The 21605-nt window shown below is 30.7% G+C and overlaps 1 protein-coding gene across 3 annotated transcripts in view; it reads left to right on the forward strand.

The window, feature by feature from the left end:
* Window positions 1–21605, forward strand: part of Csmd3 (CUB and Sushi multiple domains 3) — a 1148052-nt gene that overhangs the window by 429126 nt on the left and 697321 nt on the right. For 2 of the 3 annotated variants that reach the window (XM_006993205.4, XM_042265493.2), the window contains exons 7-8: window positions 973–1284; window positions 21009–21086. In XM_006993205.4, the coding sequence (XP_006993267.1) occupies window positions 973–1284; window positions 21009–21086 (390 nt within the window). The remainder of the gene's footprint in view (window positions 1–972; window positions 1285–21008; window positions 21087–21605) is intronic. The other variant, XM_042265494.2, reaches the window with a different exon arrangement.

The raw sequence follows: 21605 nt of genomic DNA on the forward strand, positions 1-21605 counted from the left end.
AATCATTCCAAATCAAGAATTACAAACTTTATAAATATTAATTTAAAAAAGAAAATCCTAATTTGGAAATTTAATGTAGAAGAGAAATATGTAGTCCTATATTTACAGTTACAATAAATGGTAGTAAGATACATGAACTTATAAATAGATGTTTATAAATCAGTATACATGCATATAATGAACTAGTAATATTTAGAAATATTCATTGTTATTTTAAAACATTGTTGGATTAAAAAAAATCCCTGTGTCTAATTGTTTTTTTTTCACTTCAAAATGAAATAATTTTTTAAATTTTATTCATTTTAGAATTGCTTTATCTAAAATTTTTCAATTCAAATAATGAAAAATATTAACTAATTTCAGGCAGCATGTCAACAGTATAAGAGGAAAATATCTCATGGCCTTGAATATCTTGGATCCTTGCCTCGCAAATGAGATTAGGATGAACATTTATTTATACATAATACTTTCAGAGTCTCACTTTTCATCACTTTGTTTTTCATTCATGCTTTGATTTCAAATTTTCTTTTGCACTTGCTTGTTTTAAAAGAGAAAAACTTGATATTTTCCCAGAAATTGAATTGATATGAAGCCCTATTATTCAAAGCATAATTTTGGGAAAAGTGTTGTTATACAGTTATTCATTCTGTCAAATCTGTATCTACTAAAAATCAACCAGTGAGCTAAAAAGAAGAAAATCACGGATTGAGGGTCCCGCAAAGAATTTTATCTTCCACCTTTGTCCACCTTAATGTATTCTGTTAGAGCGTTTTATTTTGTTTGTAATTGCTTGATACACACGATCCTAGGGGGGTCTGGTGGACTTCACGTTTTAGTGGTGTGCCTGTGTTTTAATTGACCATGCTGATTATCCTTAAGGTAATAGTAGAAAATATAATTGATTAAACTTATCAAAAAGCTAAAAAAAATTCAAAAGAAAAAGTTAGCATCTAGTGCTACTGTGTCCCACAGGTTCTTCTCCATTGACCCACACTACCTCCACTGGTGAGTTAGAGGAGCATATCAGGACTGCCACTGGTGCTATTGCTGTTGCTAGCACACCTGCAGATGTTACTGTATCCAGTGTTACAGCTGTCACCAGCCATAGACTTGCCGAGGAACAGCGAGTGCAAGTTACACGTCTCAGAAATTCAGGTCTGGATCACAACACATCCAAGGACCAGCTCTCTCCTCATCAAGCAGATACACAAAGTACAAGGAGAAGACCACGAAATGCTGAACAGATAGAAAGAACTAAAGACCTTGCAGTTGTTACTCATAGAGGTATCGATGTTATTTTACTTGTGCCCATTTAGTTACAGCCAAAGCTATATTGGGTGATGATTCTAACTAGAGAATAAGTTGTAAGAGAAAGCCAAGGGGTAGGGAGTCAAGTAAACTATTTGTCCCTCAGATGCCTTCCTCTTTTTCTTACATTTTTGCCATTATTTGAGATAGCTGAACAATGTAGATAATCAGGGCTAAATTATAATAATTTGGAAGTACAGAAATTAAAAAAAAAATCAAAGTACAATGAAAATGATTTAGTGAGAGATTTAAAAGTACAAGTGGGTATTTTAAAAAGGAATAGCACAAATGAGTGATAAATACTTGTTCTTATTACTTACCATCACATACAATTTATAGAAAAAAATCAGTATAATAAAGCAATTACTTTCTATAAATAAATGCATATATATGAATATAGAGAATTTATAGCACATAGGAATTTTAAGTATTTGCATTAATTTAATATATCCATTTGAAAGTATTAATTAGTACATAAGAAAATTAACTTTTGGAGAAAATGGAACCATACCTGGTATTATTTTATAATTTCATATTACAATTCTAAATTAGCTAAGCCTGACATATAATTACATAAATAGGGTTTTTGATTTTTAAAATATTACACCTATTGGTTGATACTATGAATAAGAATTAATTTCGATTATATTTTAAGAGAAAATAAAACCACATATTGCAAAATTTCATCTCATTACATGTAACTTTTGAAAAGTTGGGGAAAACAGCAAACATATTTTTATGTTTCTAAACAACAAATTGCTTAAATATAGAGAAAAAACTCAAAATAGTATCAAAAAGTAAAGAGATCACTTCTATCAAGATATTAGTAATTGGAAACATTTATCTAGGGAACACATTGAGAATATAAAACATGCATCCATTTTCTACTCAGACTCACATATATCCTCTAATTTGTATATGGCTTATGCAGTGCACTTGTGCATGGTTTATATAGACCATGATACATGCACTTTTAAAAAACAATGTTAGGCATATACTCAAAGAAATCAAGATCTTGTGACATAAGTTGGTAGAAAAGAAATTCAAGCAAATTACATCTCCAAAGGAAATTGATTTCCATTTGAATTTATCCCAGAAGAACTTGGAATGGTTCTTTAAATCACATAATCTAAAGTAAAATTTTATCATGCAATAATTTCATTTAAAGTATTATATTGACATTATCTTGTTTATCTATTCAAATTTATTCCATGAATGTTGCTCATAATAAGAGTAAAGAATGATACTAAAGCTATATTTAAATTTATCCCAAAATTCTTGTTTGTATGAATACTAAAGTAACCTACAATCACTGTATCATTCAAAAAAGGAAAGAAGACAATTTCTGAGGTATACTTTATAAACATTTATGAAAATTAAACTTTGCCCAAATTGACCAGCATGATTTTGTGAAAAGCTATAGAATTAAAAACCAATAGTTTGTACAATTAGAGCAGTAACCGCTCATATTTAAAATAGACAACTCAGTAAGAATTTGTTGAAAATTGATTTCCTATAAAAAGTAAATTTATTCATATAAATTTTAAAATAAAGATCATTACCTCGATAGAGTTGAAGACATGTATCAGCTGCTGTCTTAATATTCCATTGCTATTTGAAAGACTTGTTTCCTGTCTATATTTATTTTAAAATGATGATTTTATACAGGACTCATTCAATGGGGCAACCTGCATGGAAAATATTCTTCATGGTTTTTTATGTTGTCACACAGAGAAAAGCTTATATAGAAGGCATTTATGTTATATTAATTATTATTATCATCCATTTAATTGTTGTGGTTTGTACCAAAATGAATTTAATTAAACTGGTCCTAATGTTACTCCAGTATCTGATAACACTCCATTGATTCTATTTATCCACTTTATTTGCTAGCTTTAGAACAAAGTTACTAATATAAGGCAAACATTACCCATGAATATTCCTTTAAATGTACATCACTTCTATTATTCTATGTGAATCACAGTTTTGACAAGCCCTAAAATAACAGCTACATTTTCTGGCATTAAACAGTTTTCAAAGATATGATTCCTAACAAGTATAAATATCTAAATTGGTATTGGTGAATATCAAAGGCATGTTCTTTAAAAAGAAATTCCAGTTTCTACTAAATACCTTAGTGAGAAACAGAATGTTTTTTAGGGGACATAAAATTATATGTCCTCCACCTTCAAAAAGTTCTCTGTTATAGTTCAAAAGGAAGACCAACCTGTTGGTTGTTGGAGAGATTGTAAAACACATGAGTGTTAGGTACAAGTTGTAGAGAGTATATGAATCTTTTAAAATAAGAGTTAACCCAACCAAATCAATTCCTTAATTGTATATGTTTTACTAAATAATTCGTATTCTTCTCCATCCTCTAGAATTTTATTTAAAGGGTAAATTCAGGCCAACACTTAATGATGGCATGGGAATCTCTCACCTGAATATTACTTCAGTCTCCAAATTTATCTCATGCAACTCTCACAAATACTGCAGCTTTTCTTCTTTCTTTCCTTCTCTCTTTTTCTTTCTTTCTATTTCTTTTTACTGCCATATATATTGTCTTTTAGTTTGCCTAACACACCATGTTTTTCTTGTTATTATCTTCAAATGATTTATAAATTATTCTATTTTTAAAGTTTATAATATTATTACACCATTTACCACTTTTCTCTCTCCTCCTTCTTAACCCTCTCATAGGCCATTCCTAGCACTCTTTCAAATTTATGAATTTTTTAGTTAAGTGTTATATAGATACATACACATTACATATATATATTCCCAAATACATACACACACATATATATGTATACACACACACACACATATATATATATATATATATATATATACTCCTAAATACCTAAGTACAAGCTGACCAGTATTATAATGCTTCTTATGTGTATATTTTCAGGGATGAGCATCTAGTATTGAATAACAAGTTCATATTATCAGCCCCAAGGAAGGTTATTTCCTCTGCTCTCAGCATTCCTTAGTTGTTTGTGATTCTTTTGTAGGATTGAACCTCCTAAGTGTTCCTATGTCCATGAGAGCATGTCTGTTGTTGTTGTCCTTGTTGAGTTTATGTTTAATCAGTCATGTTAGTGAGACTTTATGGTTGTAACTTCTGAGATTCCTGGGAAGCACAATCCCTCAGCAAATTCTTGATCCTCTGGTTCTTACAGTCTTTCTAGTCTTTCTTCCAGAATGTTCCCTGAGAGTTACAAGATGGGTTTGTTTTGCATTGCGACTGGGCTTTGCAACTTTGCATCCTTCTTCCTTTGCATTGGATGGTTCTAATTCCACCTCATGATATGAAACTGTTCTAGAAACATTAGGGTATCTAAACATAATTTGCTATTGTGACATGCATAGGTAAATCCTAACCATAGGTCTTACCTTGTGTATTCTTAGACTCTCTTGGGATAAAATGTTGCAAGAAATTATGGTCTTTCTTCTTGCTGCATTCATTTATCCTAGTATAGTTTTGGTACCATAGATGTATTTACAAAATGTCTGTTAAAATAAAAAATAAATATACTCGATGTAACTACCAAGAAAATTCACTTAAGTTACCAAAATTACAAATGAGTGTTGCTCATTATATTGTCATAACTCTGGTTCCCTTTTAAAGAAAATTTTGTGCTTTTTATTTTGTCACTATTTTAACTATTTTGTATTTAAAAAACACATGTAATAAAGAAAATCGTAGTGTCATAAAACCACACATTATGTTGCTAATTATAGTATTGCTTCAAAATTTCCAGTGTATAACAATAAAATGCCTTATTACAGGCTCTGTACATATTTTCAAACTCAAAAGATACCTTTAATTAAACAGAAATGAAATATAAAGTCAATCAATTTCTTTTCAACAAATACAGATATGGTACAGTGCATGCTGTTTTGCTGAGGTTAATTATCCCCTAAAGCATAAACATTGGAGAGTTTCCTGTAGTGAAGGTTTTCAATGTTCATAAATTAATGAAATTTTGTACTGTGTTAATTTTCTATTTTTCATTGTTTTCTCTGTTTACATGTTGCAATTAATTTATTTTGGTCACTTTTTAAATCATCATTAGGTATTTATATATCCTTTTTCAATAATTCAAAAAATTGAAGTGTCTCAGTTAGCATTCATAGTACTAATGAACACAGCAGGACTATGGAAACTGAAATTGAATATGGTATTTGACACTTGGGTTGTAAGGAGCTTAAGTGTATACATTTGCCCATGAAAAGTTAAGTTTTACCTCTCTGTGTCCATTTCTATAAATATTAGTTTTTTAATTAATGGTTTTAAAACAGATATTAATCAGGCATCTTTATACTCTCCCTACAAACAAATTCCAAATCATTTTCCTGTGTAATTTAGTGTATTTTCAGATTATGATAAGTAACAGCCTTTGTGAACACTAAATTTAAGGGACAGAAATCTAGCTCAAGTCCACATTCTGTTCTCCTTGTTTAGCTTTCTGATTTTGCATAATCAATTTGAGTCCATTACCACAACAAAAAACTAGTCATGCTGCCTTAAGGGAGTATATTTTAAAAATGCAAAGAAAGAAAAACAATTTCAGACTAAGTATTTAACATATACTAGTTTTATTATTATCTACTATATTGTTATTATTTATCTATCTTAACTCATTTACACACATTAAATTTTACTGAACAGTGCTGATATACGTGTGATCAGTATAGTCTAAGCCATGGATTGGTTTACCCTCTTTAGTGGTTATTTACCTTGCCCTCCCTAAATATCTCCACCTTTTAAATTTACCCTATCAATCACTTGTATCTACCTGAGTAGTCTACATATTTTTTAAGAGCTGCAATTTAACTTAAGAAACATTTTCCTTATAATGTTTTTAAAAGATACTAAAGCAAGTGGAAGGAAGGAAAGTATTTGGAAATAAAAGTCAAAAAAATAAATGTCAAATGGAATATATTTGAACTAATTCTAGAATACTTACTAGGAGTTGAAAGCTAGAAATTTGGTTAAATTACTAGCACCCATAAAAAGTGCTTTCAATGGATATTTGTGTTAAATAGAAACATAAATCCAAAACTAGAGTAAATAAGATTGCTGCACTATGTTTAATGGAAAAATGGCAATATCATACATAGACTTAAAAATAAGTGGTGTTTTTGATTAAAATTTCATATATTTGTAATTAAAACAACATTTAAGTAGTCATAGTTAAAAATTTTTTAGATATTTGAGTTAACTATAATATATATTTTATCATTTTTCTTAACATTCATTCATAATACTTTTTAGAGGTAACTCTAATACTAACATGTCCATATTATACTTTAAACAAATTCAACTAAAAATTGAACTCAATGAGAAGTTAAATATGTAACAATAAATTAGAATTACTGTATTATCACACCATCATTTTATAGAATATATTATTGCCTTGGAGAGGCTAAGGGAGAACCTAGCACTCATATATACTGAGTACTGTTCATTCATTCTCATTAATTCATTCAATATCCATTTTAGAAATTATTTTATTAAGATTATAAATTATATAAAATATAGTATTATATAAGATTAACATGGTAAATAGATTTGAACAATATATTATAAAAATAATTGAGTATCCTTCAACAAGAAATGATCGGCCATACCAAAGTAACAATAAGTTAGAGATAATATATTCTGTAGTCATTCACTTATTTTAAGATTATAAAATAGTGGTATCTATTTTCCAAAAAGTGATAAATAATGTCATCTCTTAATGAACACTCTTGGTGCCTGTAAGTTTTATAATTAAAATATCTGAATCTTTTGACTTGGGATGTTCCCTCTACACAAATATAATGATCATTAATATTTCTTTTTTGTACTTCCTAGTATAAAGTTAATAAGATAACTTCAACAGTGTGTGCAGTGAAATATTTGATGTGAGGTTTCTAGACGTCACCAATGTTGGTTTGCCGAGCACAGCAGTTCTTTCACTGTATGTTTAATGATAGTGTTCATATCAATAAGGTGTTATGTTCTTGTTAGAATTACACTTGTGTATCACTGAGGATGAATATGAAGTAAATTTTCTAACTTAAAACTAAAGCTTAAAAGAAAATACAGTTTAAATATCACTCTCTAAATAAGAAATAGTACTTTTATTTTTAGTTTTAAGGGAAGAATGCTTATTTAAGTATCACAGTTCATTAAGGTAAGCAATTTTATTGAAAAACAAAAGCAGGAATTTTGACTTTTAACATTCTTTTCAAGTAAGCTCTACAAATATGGATAAGATTCATATAAAATGTTCAAGCACCAGGCTTTTCTTTTTAATTACTGAAATTAGATTCTTCTTTCATTCAACACATCCCAACCACAATTTAACCCCCTCCAATCCTTCTAGCTCTTTCTCACCTCTCTCTCCCCCAGATATACCCCTTCTGTTTTCCTCATCAGAAAAGAGTAGATTTCCAAGAGACAGACAGACAGGACACAACAGCATACAGTAAAACAAGAAAAAAGCCCTCATATTGAAGCTGGCCAAGGCAACCCAATAGGAGGAAAAGAATCAAGGACAGGCAAAAAGTCAGAGATAACCAGCTCCCATTGTTAGAAGTCTCACAAGAACACCAACTCAACAACCATAACATACAGCAGAGGACCTGGTGCAGACCTAAGCAGGCTCAGTGCTTGCCATTTCAGTCTCTGTTACACACAGTAACTTTATAAAGACAGCTCTATATGGAGAAGGGGTTCTATCTTACACAAAGCTTTGTTTCAGATACTAGTTTGACATTATTTCTAAGGCAGAGTATCAACAGTGTCAAATAATTCTTTGATGTTAAATATGTGCATGCCATTAAGTTATATGGATTCCTGTAAATATATGTTAAGTATTTTCAGGTAACTAGTAGCATTTTCATATGTTGTGTTAATGTTTTTGCAAAGTAGACAACATATTGTTGAAGTTTGCTCTGATTTAACTGTCATTAACATCATCACACTGAAAAAATTTATAAAGTAAATTTTGTTTTGATGGATACTGAGTAATGTCCATCCAGGAACCAGTCGGTAAACTCTTATTGCAAATTTTACCTCTTGCCAATTGTGGGATGATGTCCTATGGATATCAGATATCAGCTGTATTTTCAAGGGAAAAGTTGCATGGATATAATGGCATAGAAACTGTATTTGTCAATTATAAGAAAGGAACAACCACAAACTGATAAGACATTTAGATGATGACACATGAGAATGATCTGTCCTGTGTGATGTCTCCTGTGTGATGTGTCTTAGTGTTGAAATAAAAAGTTAAGAGAAAATTTATATGAGGAAATCTACTCTAACATTTTTAAAATTATAGATCACGTGCTTTTGAATACTCCTAACATACAATACGAGGGATAAAACATTCAGACCAAGTGTGGTGAGATAGCCGAGTGGATAAAAAGCTTGCAGTCCCTAGGTTTAATCACCAGGAGGCACATGGTGGAAGTCGATGGAAAATCTCTGCAAGTTTTTACCTGACATAAAAATGTTCACCAGGTCACACACATGTGCAAGTTTATAACACACGCAGACACACACACACACACACACACACACACACACACACACACACACACACAAATAAAACAGTAAACTGACTAATGTAAAATAACAGATATTCAAAGTTGGAATTAGGAAGAGACAAACTGTATATTCCAAAAGCATATATAAGAATCATTCCATAATGCAAGATTATTGTCATTTTTTTATTCCAAAATTGTTTATTATAGCTGGTAATATTACACATTAATTGGCATGTTATCATGCTATGTTTGTCTTGGTGGTTGAGATAATAAGTGCTCACTTTCTGAATATTTAAAATAATAACTTTTATAAAATAGAATAGAAGAGGTTATTGGTATCATTTGAAAAAAAACCTAAGGATTTACTCTGTGCTTGTCTTCTACATATGAATTCAGTCACATGTACACTTTCTTAGGGCCCAAAAACATCTGTGCCTTAAATTCCCCAAACTGTCTAATTAGGATTCAAATATGGCTTTACTTTAGTACAGATTACTCCTAAGGGTCAATTAGATTATTTTTTCAACTTTCTTCACCACTATATTCTACTCTAGTTAATTACTTATTCATTTACTTAATTTTTTCTGGAAATCTTTTTTGCTATTATTTTATTCTCATCTTTCTCATTTTCTCTTCATTTTTTGCCCATTTCCTTGTTCTTTTAGTTCTGCATACTCTCGCCCTCTTTTTCCTCATTTCCATTATTTTCTCTCCTCCTTTCTTTCACCATGTAAAATATTACAGTATTGAAAAGTAAAAATAATCCTTCTACAGTAATTCATACTAAAACATGAAAAACACAGTGAGTAATAAGCTGATGGTTATTTGTACTGTGCCAACATCATAAATCAGCTGTGTGATATAGGTTGGCCATTTTGACTTGGGAAATCAGCAAAGGCCTGTTGAAGATATAAAACTGAAAATGAGACCTGGATAGCACAACTGAGATCACCATAGCGTTAGATTTACTCTGCCATGCCCTGGGAAAAAAATGTGAAAAAAAGACATGATCTGAGCTCATACATTACCTATAGTTCGAGTCTCAGTAGAGGGAAAACAAAAACTAACATTTAGCATTCCTGGAGTACAAAGCACAGGAGGAGAATGATATAGATAAGGTGGATTATAGGGAGTAATTGAATATTTGGCCTGAAATTCAATTCAATAAAAAAAAATCTAATTCATTGATGGCAGAAATAACTGGAAGATAATATGATCTAATTAAAAAGTGACAGCAAGCCAAGTAGAGGGGACACATGACTTCAATTCAGCACTGTGGAGGCAGAGGCAGGCATGTGGATATCTTGAGTTCAAGGCCTGCCTGGCTTACAGAGGGAGTTCCAGGCCAGCTACCGATACATAAAGAAACCCTGTCTCGAAAACACACACACATGCACACACACACACACACACATACACACACACACACACACACACACACACACACACACACACACACACACACACACGAGAACAGTGAAAATTTTAAATAAATAGAAAACAGATGTTAAAAAAATATACAAAAGTCCAACTAACAGTTAATAGTGAGTAGGAATCTATATATTAGGCTAGGGTTCTCTCACAATCCAGTGTGGATCAACTATCTAACTGGTATGTTCCAAGGGAGGTGGTGACTTGATAGTATTGCAGTGGTGTCTCATCTTCTAAATTTCAAAGCCTTAAGGTTATAGTGGGAATATTTAATGAAATATGAGTATCATGTGGAAACTGCAACATACACCAGTGGTACTATTCTGTCTATGTATTCTGATATCTTGTCATCAGATAAAATATGATACCATTGGGAAAATAAATAGGATCATTCAGTATTCATGAAAATAATCCAGGTAGTCATTTAAAATAACTTCTGACATCCACTATAATTTTATGGGAAAATCGGTTCATAAACTGATGAAAAATGAGATTACTGAAGTCAAATTTTAGTGCATGGTTTTGAGTCTTACCCTAAATTCTCCAACTACAGACATTGTTTTTAATGTTTTTACATTAAAACAAAAAAAGAAAAGAAGATATTTTCCCTCTCTTATCTTATTTTAAAATGCTGGAAGGCTAAATTATAGACTATAGTAAAATAGAGTGACAAGACACAAAAATTGTTGTCAAACTAATATTCTCAAAAAACATTTAAATCTTGAACTTTTACTAGTCAAATTTATTTCACTTGCTTGAGTTCTCAGGTTATATCTTGTGAAATTAAATAACATTGATTTTAAAAAATTTTAAAAAGCATAAACAATGACAGATGAGAGAATATATAACAAAGAATTCAACTTATGGTTTTTGCAATATAATTCTACTTGTTAATTTTGATAGAAAACATGTGATATTAGTATAAGTAATACCTGTGACAAAGAGTTATCAATATTTGGATGGCATTACCTAGAAATATTTATCTTTTTTGTTTTTCTTCTTTTTTTTCTCTTGACTTTTTTCTGTATCCATTTTCATGTGGAAAACTGTGTTCAGTGTTGTTCTGTAGTAATCTAAAAAATCTATGCTCAGAGGCATCCTGATACCATATTTAAATACATAATTATAAAATGTGCATCATGCCCATCTTCTGTTACATTATTCTTATTTCATTATGTTTATGATATCATCAAAGCAGCATCATTCATAACACTAAATAATCTTACATTTGTAATGTTTTAAAATTTTGCTTAGAAAATTACCTTTTGGGTGAAATAAGAGAAAAAATATTAGAATTTATTTGATAATAGGTCTATGCACATTTTAAAGTTATTACATAAAATATGCTGATTGTCAATGGAGCTTATGGCAGTATTAGATAGTGAAGGTTATTTCATGGGTTAGAAAAATGGCTTAGTGGTTAAGAGCATTGGTTGCTCTTCCAGGGGACCTGAGTTCAATTCCTCACAACCATCTGTAATGAGATCTGGTGCCTTCTTTTGGCCCTCAGCAGACATACCATCGAACATTGTATACATAATAAGTAAATAAATAAATATTTTTAAATACTTTACTTCATTTGCAAATGAATAGTATGTGAATATTAATTTTAATATTATCCAGTGTTACTCATAACTCAAAGCATACACTTGAATTACACCATTTTTATCATTTTAGATGGACCTGCCTGCTTATATAACTTGGAGGAGGTCTTTAAGGCAGATTACGTTATTGAAATAACTCCATTGTCATAAAAATGCTCTGTTTTGCTGGTATTATTTTTCAAATTTTTAAATACCTCAATTTAGCTTATATTAACATTTTAATTTTGTTTGGCTTTTTTATATGAGCATACAATTTGTTGTTTTGTATAAAATGGACAACAATGGAAGATAACATTTGCTGAATTGATCACAGAAAAACGGGTAGCTAGGAATGCATAACTATTATTCTAGCTCTGGCGGGGTTGAGATAGGTTGATTTGATGAGCTTTATAGTAGTTACATTCCAGGAAACAGGGACACCTAGTAATTCTTTGTCTCAAAAAGTAGAACATACAATTAAATATAAAATAATATAAATGAAGCCAACTTAAAGATAAGAAATTGAATTATTTTATGTGTTACTTCTTCTCAAACAGTTATCCAAATTTACCTGTGAAAAAATGTGGTCACCAAGAACATGTCATATTTTTCTTGGTAAAATTTCTACAGTCCTGTGTTAGAGACATTTTTATCTTCCTCAGAATTATTTCAAGGCATTTTCACCCATTTTTGCAACAAGCTGCCACTCTTGCATGTAGTTTTCAGAGCATATGGCGGTCCTGCTGTGAGCAGAGCGAAGTCACACAGTTCCTCTTTATACCCTTCAGTAGAGCAGAGCAGCATGGTGTTGAGTTTGGTTGCACAGGGTAGTCTTCCCCTCACGATTACATCATTCATATTCTGGATCATGGGATATTGCTTTTAATGCAGATGCTTGAACTTTACACAAAATGTTCTCTAAATGGTATTTCTTCATAATATCAATAGAGCTTTTAAGTAACAGACATTTTCAGAATAATTTTATTCAGTTCCTTAACAAGGTTTGTGCTTTTTCTTGTTTCATAGACTTATAATAATGCAAGCAAAAGTTTCATCAGCTTTTCTGAATTTTTCCACTGGGATAAAAAATGAAGCCAAGAGTAGTCTTCCTAAAAAGAACAGATAGTTGGTATAATTTCATGTAGCAGTTACCTTTTCATTACATGTTGTATTTTTAAAATAAACTTCCATATTATGGGGCAAGAAACATGAGATTGTGTTTTCTGCTATAAGAAAATAGCTGATGCATTTTATGGGTGTTAAATTACTTGAAATCTTTAAGATATATCACTGTAAAATGTAGTTAAAAAGCAGGCATTACTGATTATTTAAAATCTATATCATTAAATAACAAGAAATAAATTTGGAAAACAGGAAATAATGATAGGGCATAATATTTTTTCATAACCCAAAGTGTTGTTATTCTGTATTTAGACAGAGGTGTCAATGGTAGCATTGAGGTTTGAGAGTCACTGATTGCCTTCAACCGCCTCCTGAGCATCCTTTAGCTTCACATCTGTATAAAGGAAATAATTATTATTAATTTGATTTCTTGCTTGTTTGATTTTTAAAAGGCACCGCGCCATCTTCTTGATCCTGTATGAAAAGAAAATGTATTCTAGTAGTATAAAAAAAAAAATCTTTTTTCTTGAAGAAAAGTTAATGTGATCATACTAAGAAAAAAAGTAGCACCAAGACTTATTTTTAGTTGTTCATTGCCTTTAAGATAAAAAATACAATTGAACTGTGATAAAATGTATTAGTAGCAAAGGTATTTAGCTGGACATTATTCATATATATATATATATATATATATATATATATATATATATATCTCAAAGTAGTTTATAACAATTTCTTTCCAACATTTGTTAGGTTGTGGCTTTTTCATGAATTTGCCCTTAATTCCATCTTCCTAACTTCAATGCAGAAAAACTATTTAATTATCATTTAATTGGATCTATCCTTGTGAATTCTCTATTCTTCTTGACAATAAGATTGGTATAAAAGAGTGCCATCGGGTGGTCTGGATCTTCAAAACATTTCCTAAGAAACTAGTAACCCACCAATGGTAGGATAATGGTGAATAGTCACTAATTTCTTCTGGGTGATATGCTTTGAATTATGCCAGTTTCATGAGAACTTTACACATGTTTAGCATAATCCATATATATATATATATAATGATTCTCATTTACCATAGTGTACTCAGTACTCATCCAGATATATCAGGAAGCAAAAGAACATTGTACTAAGTTATGAAGAATACTTGTATAGTAAATAATTTTAGATATATTAGTGTAAAGGTTTCTCAAGTATTTGTACTGGTGCTGTCACCTAGAATAGCAGATACAAGGCAGTGATGATTCCCAATTTAAAGGATGGAGATAATGTACCTTAATCAGAGTGCTATATTGCAGGCTGGCTGGAAGAACAAGGGACCTTCACTTGTCCAGCTTAGCTAACTCAAACCAATGACATGCTATTGAACTCAAAGAAATGAAAATGCTGACCCTCCTTTTCCTACTCCCTCTATTATCCTATTACACTGTTCAGGTGTTGAGGGCATCTGTTGATCAAGTTCAATATTTCAGTTCACTAGATATTCAGAAAAAAAAAACACTGGGGATCTTGTTAAACTATTTATTTCCATTTTCACAGATCTGTAGGATAACTTTATAATCTGCCTTTTAGTTTGAGCGGGAATACAGCTAGTGTAGCAAAGATATAGCCAGTTCAGATTAACCATGGGAGAGATAAAGGAGAAAAATACCAGAGGTCAGTAATGACTGGAAATCAATCGAACATATATGAGGTTTAAATAGTGTTTTGTTACTCAGGTAGACATGCAAACAGCTGTATAACTTGGTAGTAAATGAAATCATCAAAGCACATCCATATTTGCTTTAAACAGAAGGCAGCTTTTTATTGCTAACTCTTGCAGTGTAGAATGTGTTTGTAACATGAGAACCAAGATCTCAGAGACTGAGCATTGGTTCAGCTTATTAATGTAGCGTATTTTCCTGCTCTTTCTTAAATTTATAATTCTTCAATACATTGTTGAAAATTGTTGAGGTAAAATATACTCCACCATCTGATGCTTGAAGAGAGCATTTAGTGAGGTCACTAGTGTTCAAACAATTATTGCTTTTCATCTTTATTGTCTAGAGTGGACATATGAAACCTTGCTATACAGTACAGAAAAAGATAGGTCATGCAATACTAGTTTACCTGGAGAAAGAAAATACTAATGTTACCAATTTCATGTTAGACATCCTTGTAAAATTCCAGTAAAATTTATTAACAAAGAACAGAAACTATAAGCAAAATAATCACTTGAATCATTTGTGCTCAAGAGAACATACAACAAACAAGAGATTTTAAAATGCATTAAATAAAATTACAATATTAAATTATAAAACGCACTTAAAAGTTACTTAATTTGAAGCTGTTGCAAACTGAGGATTGAAAACTTAATTAAATTAAAAGGTTGAAACATTTCTAGAGTGTAACAAGTATCGGTAAGTTCTAGCAATGGTAATTTCCCATATGGTGACTTTATTATACCAACTAAAAGAATCCCTAAAGAGTATATAAATTCCCACACTTTACATATAATCCTGACATTTTACAGCACACCGTAGCTGTAAGACCTGCTACACCAAGCATTGAGAATACATCTGCTGTTATCTAAGCAAGTGTTAGGGATTCCTGAATTGGCTCCATTTTTAGGAAGAAAGGAAGGTCACAGTTAAATTTAAGAGTATTTTCCCATAATCAATCATGCAAATTTGCAGCCATTTATTCAAACTGTGTCCTGTCTCCTAAACAAAATTAACACATTTAGTTCTACTTCCAAGGCCTGTAAAACTTAACCAGATTTGTCTTTTCTATATTTAGTAAAATAAGAAACTTCTTTATAAAGATCAACATGCTTTTCAGTTCTGAAAATGAAAACCTTCTACTCACTAGTTACTCTGAAGTGGTTAAAAAGTTCCAGTCTCATTTTACAATGGGGCTTTTAGCTTCGTGTTCTTAAAGACCTGCCAGGAGGCTAGCTCAAAGCATGCTAAGTAGCTGTTTCATATGTTTGTATAACTTAATATGATTTTATGCACAGGGCATTTCCACACATTCCTACTGAACTTACTCTTTTTGTCAAAGGTTTGGGGAGGATTCTGACTTGGTATAAAAATGAAATTTGCACTATACATCCCAAAGAAAATAGATGATGAATTATTTACCATGTCATTTTAGTATAAAAGGCATAACTCAAAATAATGGAGATAATATGATATATCAATAGGATTTGCCTGAGAAATATTTTTTTAATTTTAGAAGTAACAGAAGTCCAGAAACTAATATTCCACATATGAACCTTAAGCTTTCATGGCAGCACAAACAGGATTTAAAAACCTGAGAAACACATTGGAATGTTTGAACAATATCATACAATTTCAGTGGTTTCCAACAGAGCACATTAAGGATTTTGTGTCTAACATGTAAGATCCAACAAATATTCTCTGTTCTTCTGAACATATTTAGCTGTTCCTTCACCTTTCACATAAATGGTACCCATTACTACTTCTCTATATACAAAGTTCCACTTTATTTATTTTTACACATTTTGAAATGCAGTACTTTGAAATGATTCATGCATGAGTCTGTAGGATATTGCTGAACTTTCTACTAAGTTTTTTTCTACATTTTCCAGAAACATTTAATTGTTGCTTATTTCTTAGCACTTTAAAAAAATATGCTGAAGAAAAATACTTCTCCAAGAATTTTTGTGTTATTAATCCAGTGATAACCTGTAAATGATGGTAGAAACTGAAAGATTGTGGACATCACTTCTGCACTTTTTCCAAGGAGTATATTGAAGAAGTAATCAGTTAGATGACCCATACTGAATATGTTCCCAAAACAAGTTAAACTTTAATATTTATAGACTTGAAATGGGGAGTCACTACAAATTGCCAATGTCAGTTTTCTTATTATAGCTGAATATTTTAAGTCCTACAGAAAAATTTTAACTGCTAGGACAGAACTGAGAATTCTGATTAGAGTCACCACATTACTTTGGTCTGAATTCTGTTTCCACATAGTTAAGACCAGACAAATGAATCTCCTAGGACTGAACAGAAACATTAAGCAATGAATTGCACACTTATGGACTTTGAGTGGAGGTTTCTAATTCCCAGTCCAGTGAGGGTAGTATCAAAAATAATAAAAACACAGTAACTTCAAACATATAATAAAACTATATTACAGACTAATTTCTTCTCTGTTTTAAGGAAGGCAAATTATTTATAATACTTTTAGGTAGAGAACTGATTAATCTACAAAACAAAACACAATTTGGGGTATTAAGAAAACAATAGCCTTAAAAATGATTTCCGTGGGAAGTTGGCAGAATACATGTTTGCTCTTCAGCCGAGTGTGTGGGATCTCAGCAGCTGTTGTTTGTGTACTTAGACCTACACACTTTACATTGTGCAAGGTTCTTAAACTGAAAATTACAGTCATACAATGTGTTCTGATCAAACTCGTAATTCTCCTTCCTTCAATTCTGCTCCTAATCTCCTTCCAAAACTTTTCCCTCCAAACTTGTGACTTTATTTAATACCCTTGTGAATTAATCCACTGGCTATTTTAAGATATTCCATATCTTAAAGTCAAGCACTTAAGTTATGCATGTTTCAATTAATTAAAAATGAATAAAGTGATCTTCTTGTCAACATAGTTCATTTGGTGACTACAAAGAAAAAGGTAAGCTTATAATTAATTCACAATGGAAATCTAAAATTACATGACTAAATACCATATCTAAAAGTAAAATAATGGAAAAGTCCTTATTATTCACATCCTGTTAAACAGTAAAGTACAAATGAATCAAAAGATGCATAAAATACAGATTACTTATACATAATAGTTTCCATTTTAAAAAGAATTATTAATTGGTGTTTTATTTCTAGAATCAGATTCACACTGTGCTTGCTGTGACTAATCAAGCACTTGTAACAACAAAACTATAACATTGGAGATTTGAAATAAACATTTTTTATTATATTACATTATAACATCAGTAAAAATTGTAGTAATTTCTGATATTCTTGTCTACATCAAGTCATTTAATTCTTTGATCCTGTAAAAATTCAAGTTAATTATTTCCAATAAAAATTTTTATCACACCAATACTAAAATTTTAATTTCTCCATCTCAAAGTCTTTATCATGTAAATTGCAATGTTTTACTAAGTGTACCTACCAACAAAAGCACACATTAGATATGTCCCTTTGGGGTTGTATAGTGTACAGCGCAGGTATTTCAACCTAGGTCCTTGAAGCCAGGAGATTTGTCCTCACTTTATATTGTGTAAGTTCTGCAATAGAAATGCCATTTAAACATTATCTTTTCCAAATTTTCGACTGAGAATTTTTTCTTCTATCATATCTACAGAGCATGGTCGTTTTTTACCAAAAAATACCACTGCCAACATTGTCTCCACTACTGCCCTGTCTTCCTGTCCCTTTATAACACACTCTCCGTTTGAACTGGCAATGATGACCTAACATAGATAACAAGGCCATATAACACCTATTTCACACACAGACACACACACAAAACAAATAAACAAACAAACTTACTAATAGCTGGTTCAAAACAAGTTCTTATTTATATATGTACACATATATTTATTTTATATAATAGGGATATATTTTAAAACATCTCAAATAAGACATTGCAACTGATTAATACAAAAATTATAATAACATTAAATAATATTTAATAAATAATATTTTATTGATTTTTAAAAGAATTTAGAGTTCAAATTGATTTTTGAGAATGACAGAACACTAATTAAAATGGAAAATATGACAGAGAAATCCAATAATATAATATAACAGGCAGTATTACTATGTTGAAAATAAAAAAGCCAAATTGGTTTTCCACCAAAACAAAGAAGAGAATTTTAGCTCACTGACCTACTGCACTTATTTATTTGACTTTTATACACAGACACACACACACACACACAAACACACACACACACACACACACACACGGGATTTCAATCTAAGACATCTCGAATAAGAGGCTTCAACTGATTAACACAACTTATATTAAGATTACATATTTATACATAACTAGTAAATGACCTGTTATTGTGTCTATCCTCTTATATTTACGAGTATTAAAAAGAAAAGTCAATTAAAGTATTTTGTATATTTACACTTTTTTTTTTTTGAAACAACGTTTTTCTGTGTAGTTTTGGTGCCTTCCTGAATCTCGCTATGTAGACCAGGCTGGCCTCAAACTCACAGAGATCCACCTGGCTCTGCCTCCTGAGTGCTGGGATTAAAGGCATGCGCCATTCCCACCCAGCTAGGTTCTTAAGAGGAAAACTATATAAATGGAGATTTTTTCATCCAAAACTGCATAACAAATACTTAGAATCATGTTACTTTAATACTGTTTTAGCATACATTCACTGCCTTATTATGTATTGATATTTCATTATGCAATGATAGAACTAAAGTTTCTAGGAAATGACATGTTACTGTGTCTACCCTCCTATAACTGAAAGTATTCAAAAGAAAAGTCTCCTTAAAATATTTCAAAACCAATAAAAAATATGACCTGACTGGCTAGAATTTCAATTTAAAACATTTTGGATTTTTCAAAAATAATTAAAAAAAAAAACAAATGCATAGCTTTCAAGGCTATTATCCTCCAATATTTAACTTGGTAAAATGGAGTAGGAAAACTTCTACACTATAAATAGATAAATTAAATTATCCCTATAACTTCTTATTCATGCTGTGTGATATTTTGAGAAAATAAATGATATTCAAATATATTATTAGGTCCAGTCACATAAAATTCTCCCCTAATGAGTTTACATTTGTATGGATTTACCTTGGAATCAGGCAGAAATTTCAATACAGGCTTGACAGGGTGGCTCATGACTGTAACCTCAATACATGAGAAGTAGGTATAGAGAATAGAAATTCAAGGCAAGCCCAAGATACAAAGCAAAGCAATGTCTAAATTAGTAGACTTCTGAATATCACCAATCACTCTTTAAAAATCCATATATATATATAATATATATTATATAAAATTTATTATATAATGTATAAAATAAAGCTTTTGGATTATGAAATGACTACTGAGTAGAAGTCCTAACCACCAAGTCCAAAGTCTTTCGTTTGGTTTCCAGACTCCATTTAGCAGAGAAAATGAAAACACACAAATACTGGAAGTTGTTTGCAAACATCCATACCCATGCTTGTGTGCATACAAAAATACAAAAGCACACATGCACACACATGCACAAATCTCTAAATAAATGTAAAAATAATTAAATTAAAAGAGATAAAACTTTCTCTTCATGAAAACAACTTTAAAACATTTTAAGACAGTTCTCTTGTAGTCTAACAATTTATGTATTTTTGTATTTATATGCAGCTATATCTATTTTAATATGAATAATCTGATAGCATTACAATGAGAAAATTCCACCCGTAATTATCACCATTAGCAGAATGGCTTCAGGTCACTAAACAGTGAAAAGATATCAATCACCTACATTTTCTACATTTGAAGCAATTTGGTCTGGCATCAATCACAGTGTAGAAAGCAATGATGATTTGTGAAAATTATTAGCAGAAATATTAAATATAATTCTTCCAATTATATCATTTTCATAATAGTTCAAATACCTCCATAATTCAATTCAAAAATAATAAAGATCATGATACTATTTGCATTCTTCTAATACCCCTAGCACCATTTGTTTACAAGTTTAACTTATCGAGTAACACTTAATGAAGTCATGTGGTCAACACTAGACATTCAAGGCTGTGTATTTATTCTAAAGTTAAATAGTTCTAAAGAAGCATATACATTTGTACCAGTTTTATCCCTATATAGTATCTGGAATTCTAGAATGTTTAATGCTATTAGTACCTTTTTTTATTTCTCATTTTCTTCAGAATACCATCAGTCAAGCTTAAGAGAGCAGGTTTTTTTTATTTAACTTACATGATTCCATGCTAACCAAATTTGTTAACTTGAATTTCATTTTCAAAATTGTATTTCCTGATACATGTTTTTGTTTGTTTTCCTAACTAGTGAAAAAGGCCATAGATTTTAAATCTAGAGGATTTAAGTTGTTTCCAGGGAAAGACAACAGCAACAAGTTTTCTCTCTGTGAGTGCAACTCCTTTTTGTTACTTTCTCTAGTGCAAGAGTGACGTCTGTGGTGTCTGTGGTGTCTGTGTGTGTTTTATCTAAGTGTCTGTGTATGTACCAAATAACTGCATTAATATTTATATAACATGCATGATGGTTAGTCAATATTTTCTTGTATTTAGATATGTATTAGTTTAATGGTAATTTGCCAAACTCATATTTTTTTGTTAAAATTAATTGATATGTGAAAAGATACTGTGATTTCATGTGGTGATCATAACAATTGTTATTTTGGGCCTATGAGGACAAATGCAAAGAATTCCTGATGTTGTTGGAATCTTGTAGCAACACTTACTTGAATATGTCTCAATTATCACAGACATTTTAAGAAACATTCTAACAGGAATTTTTTAAAAGAATTATTATTATTATTATTATTATTATTATTATTATGAGATAATTTATTCAAATAAAAACCTCATAATGCTTTCCAAATAAATTTATTTATAATCTCTCCTAATTTGAAAATGTTATTAA

The sequence above is a fragment of the Peromyscus maniculatus genome, chromosome 20, assembly GCF_049852395.1.
Source record: "Peromyscus maniculatus bairdii isolate BWxNUB_F1_BW_parent chromosome 20, HU_Pman_BW_mat_3.1, whole genome shotgun sequence".
Lineage (NCBI taxonomy): Eukaryota > Metazoa > Chordata > Mammalia > Rodentia > Cricetidae > Peromyscus > Peromyscus maniculatus.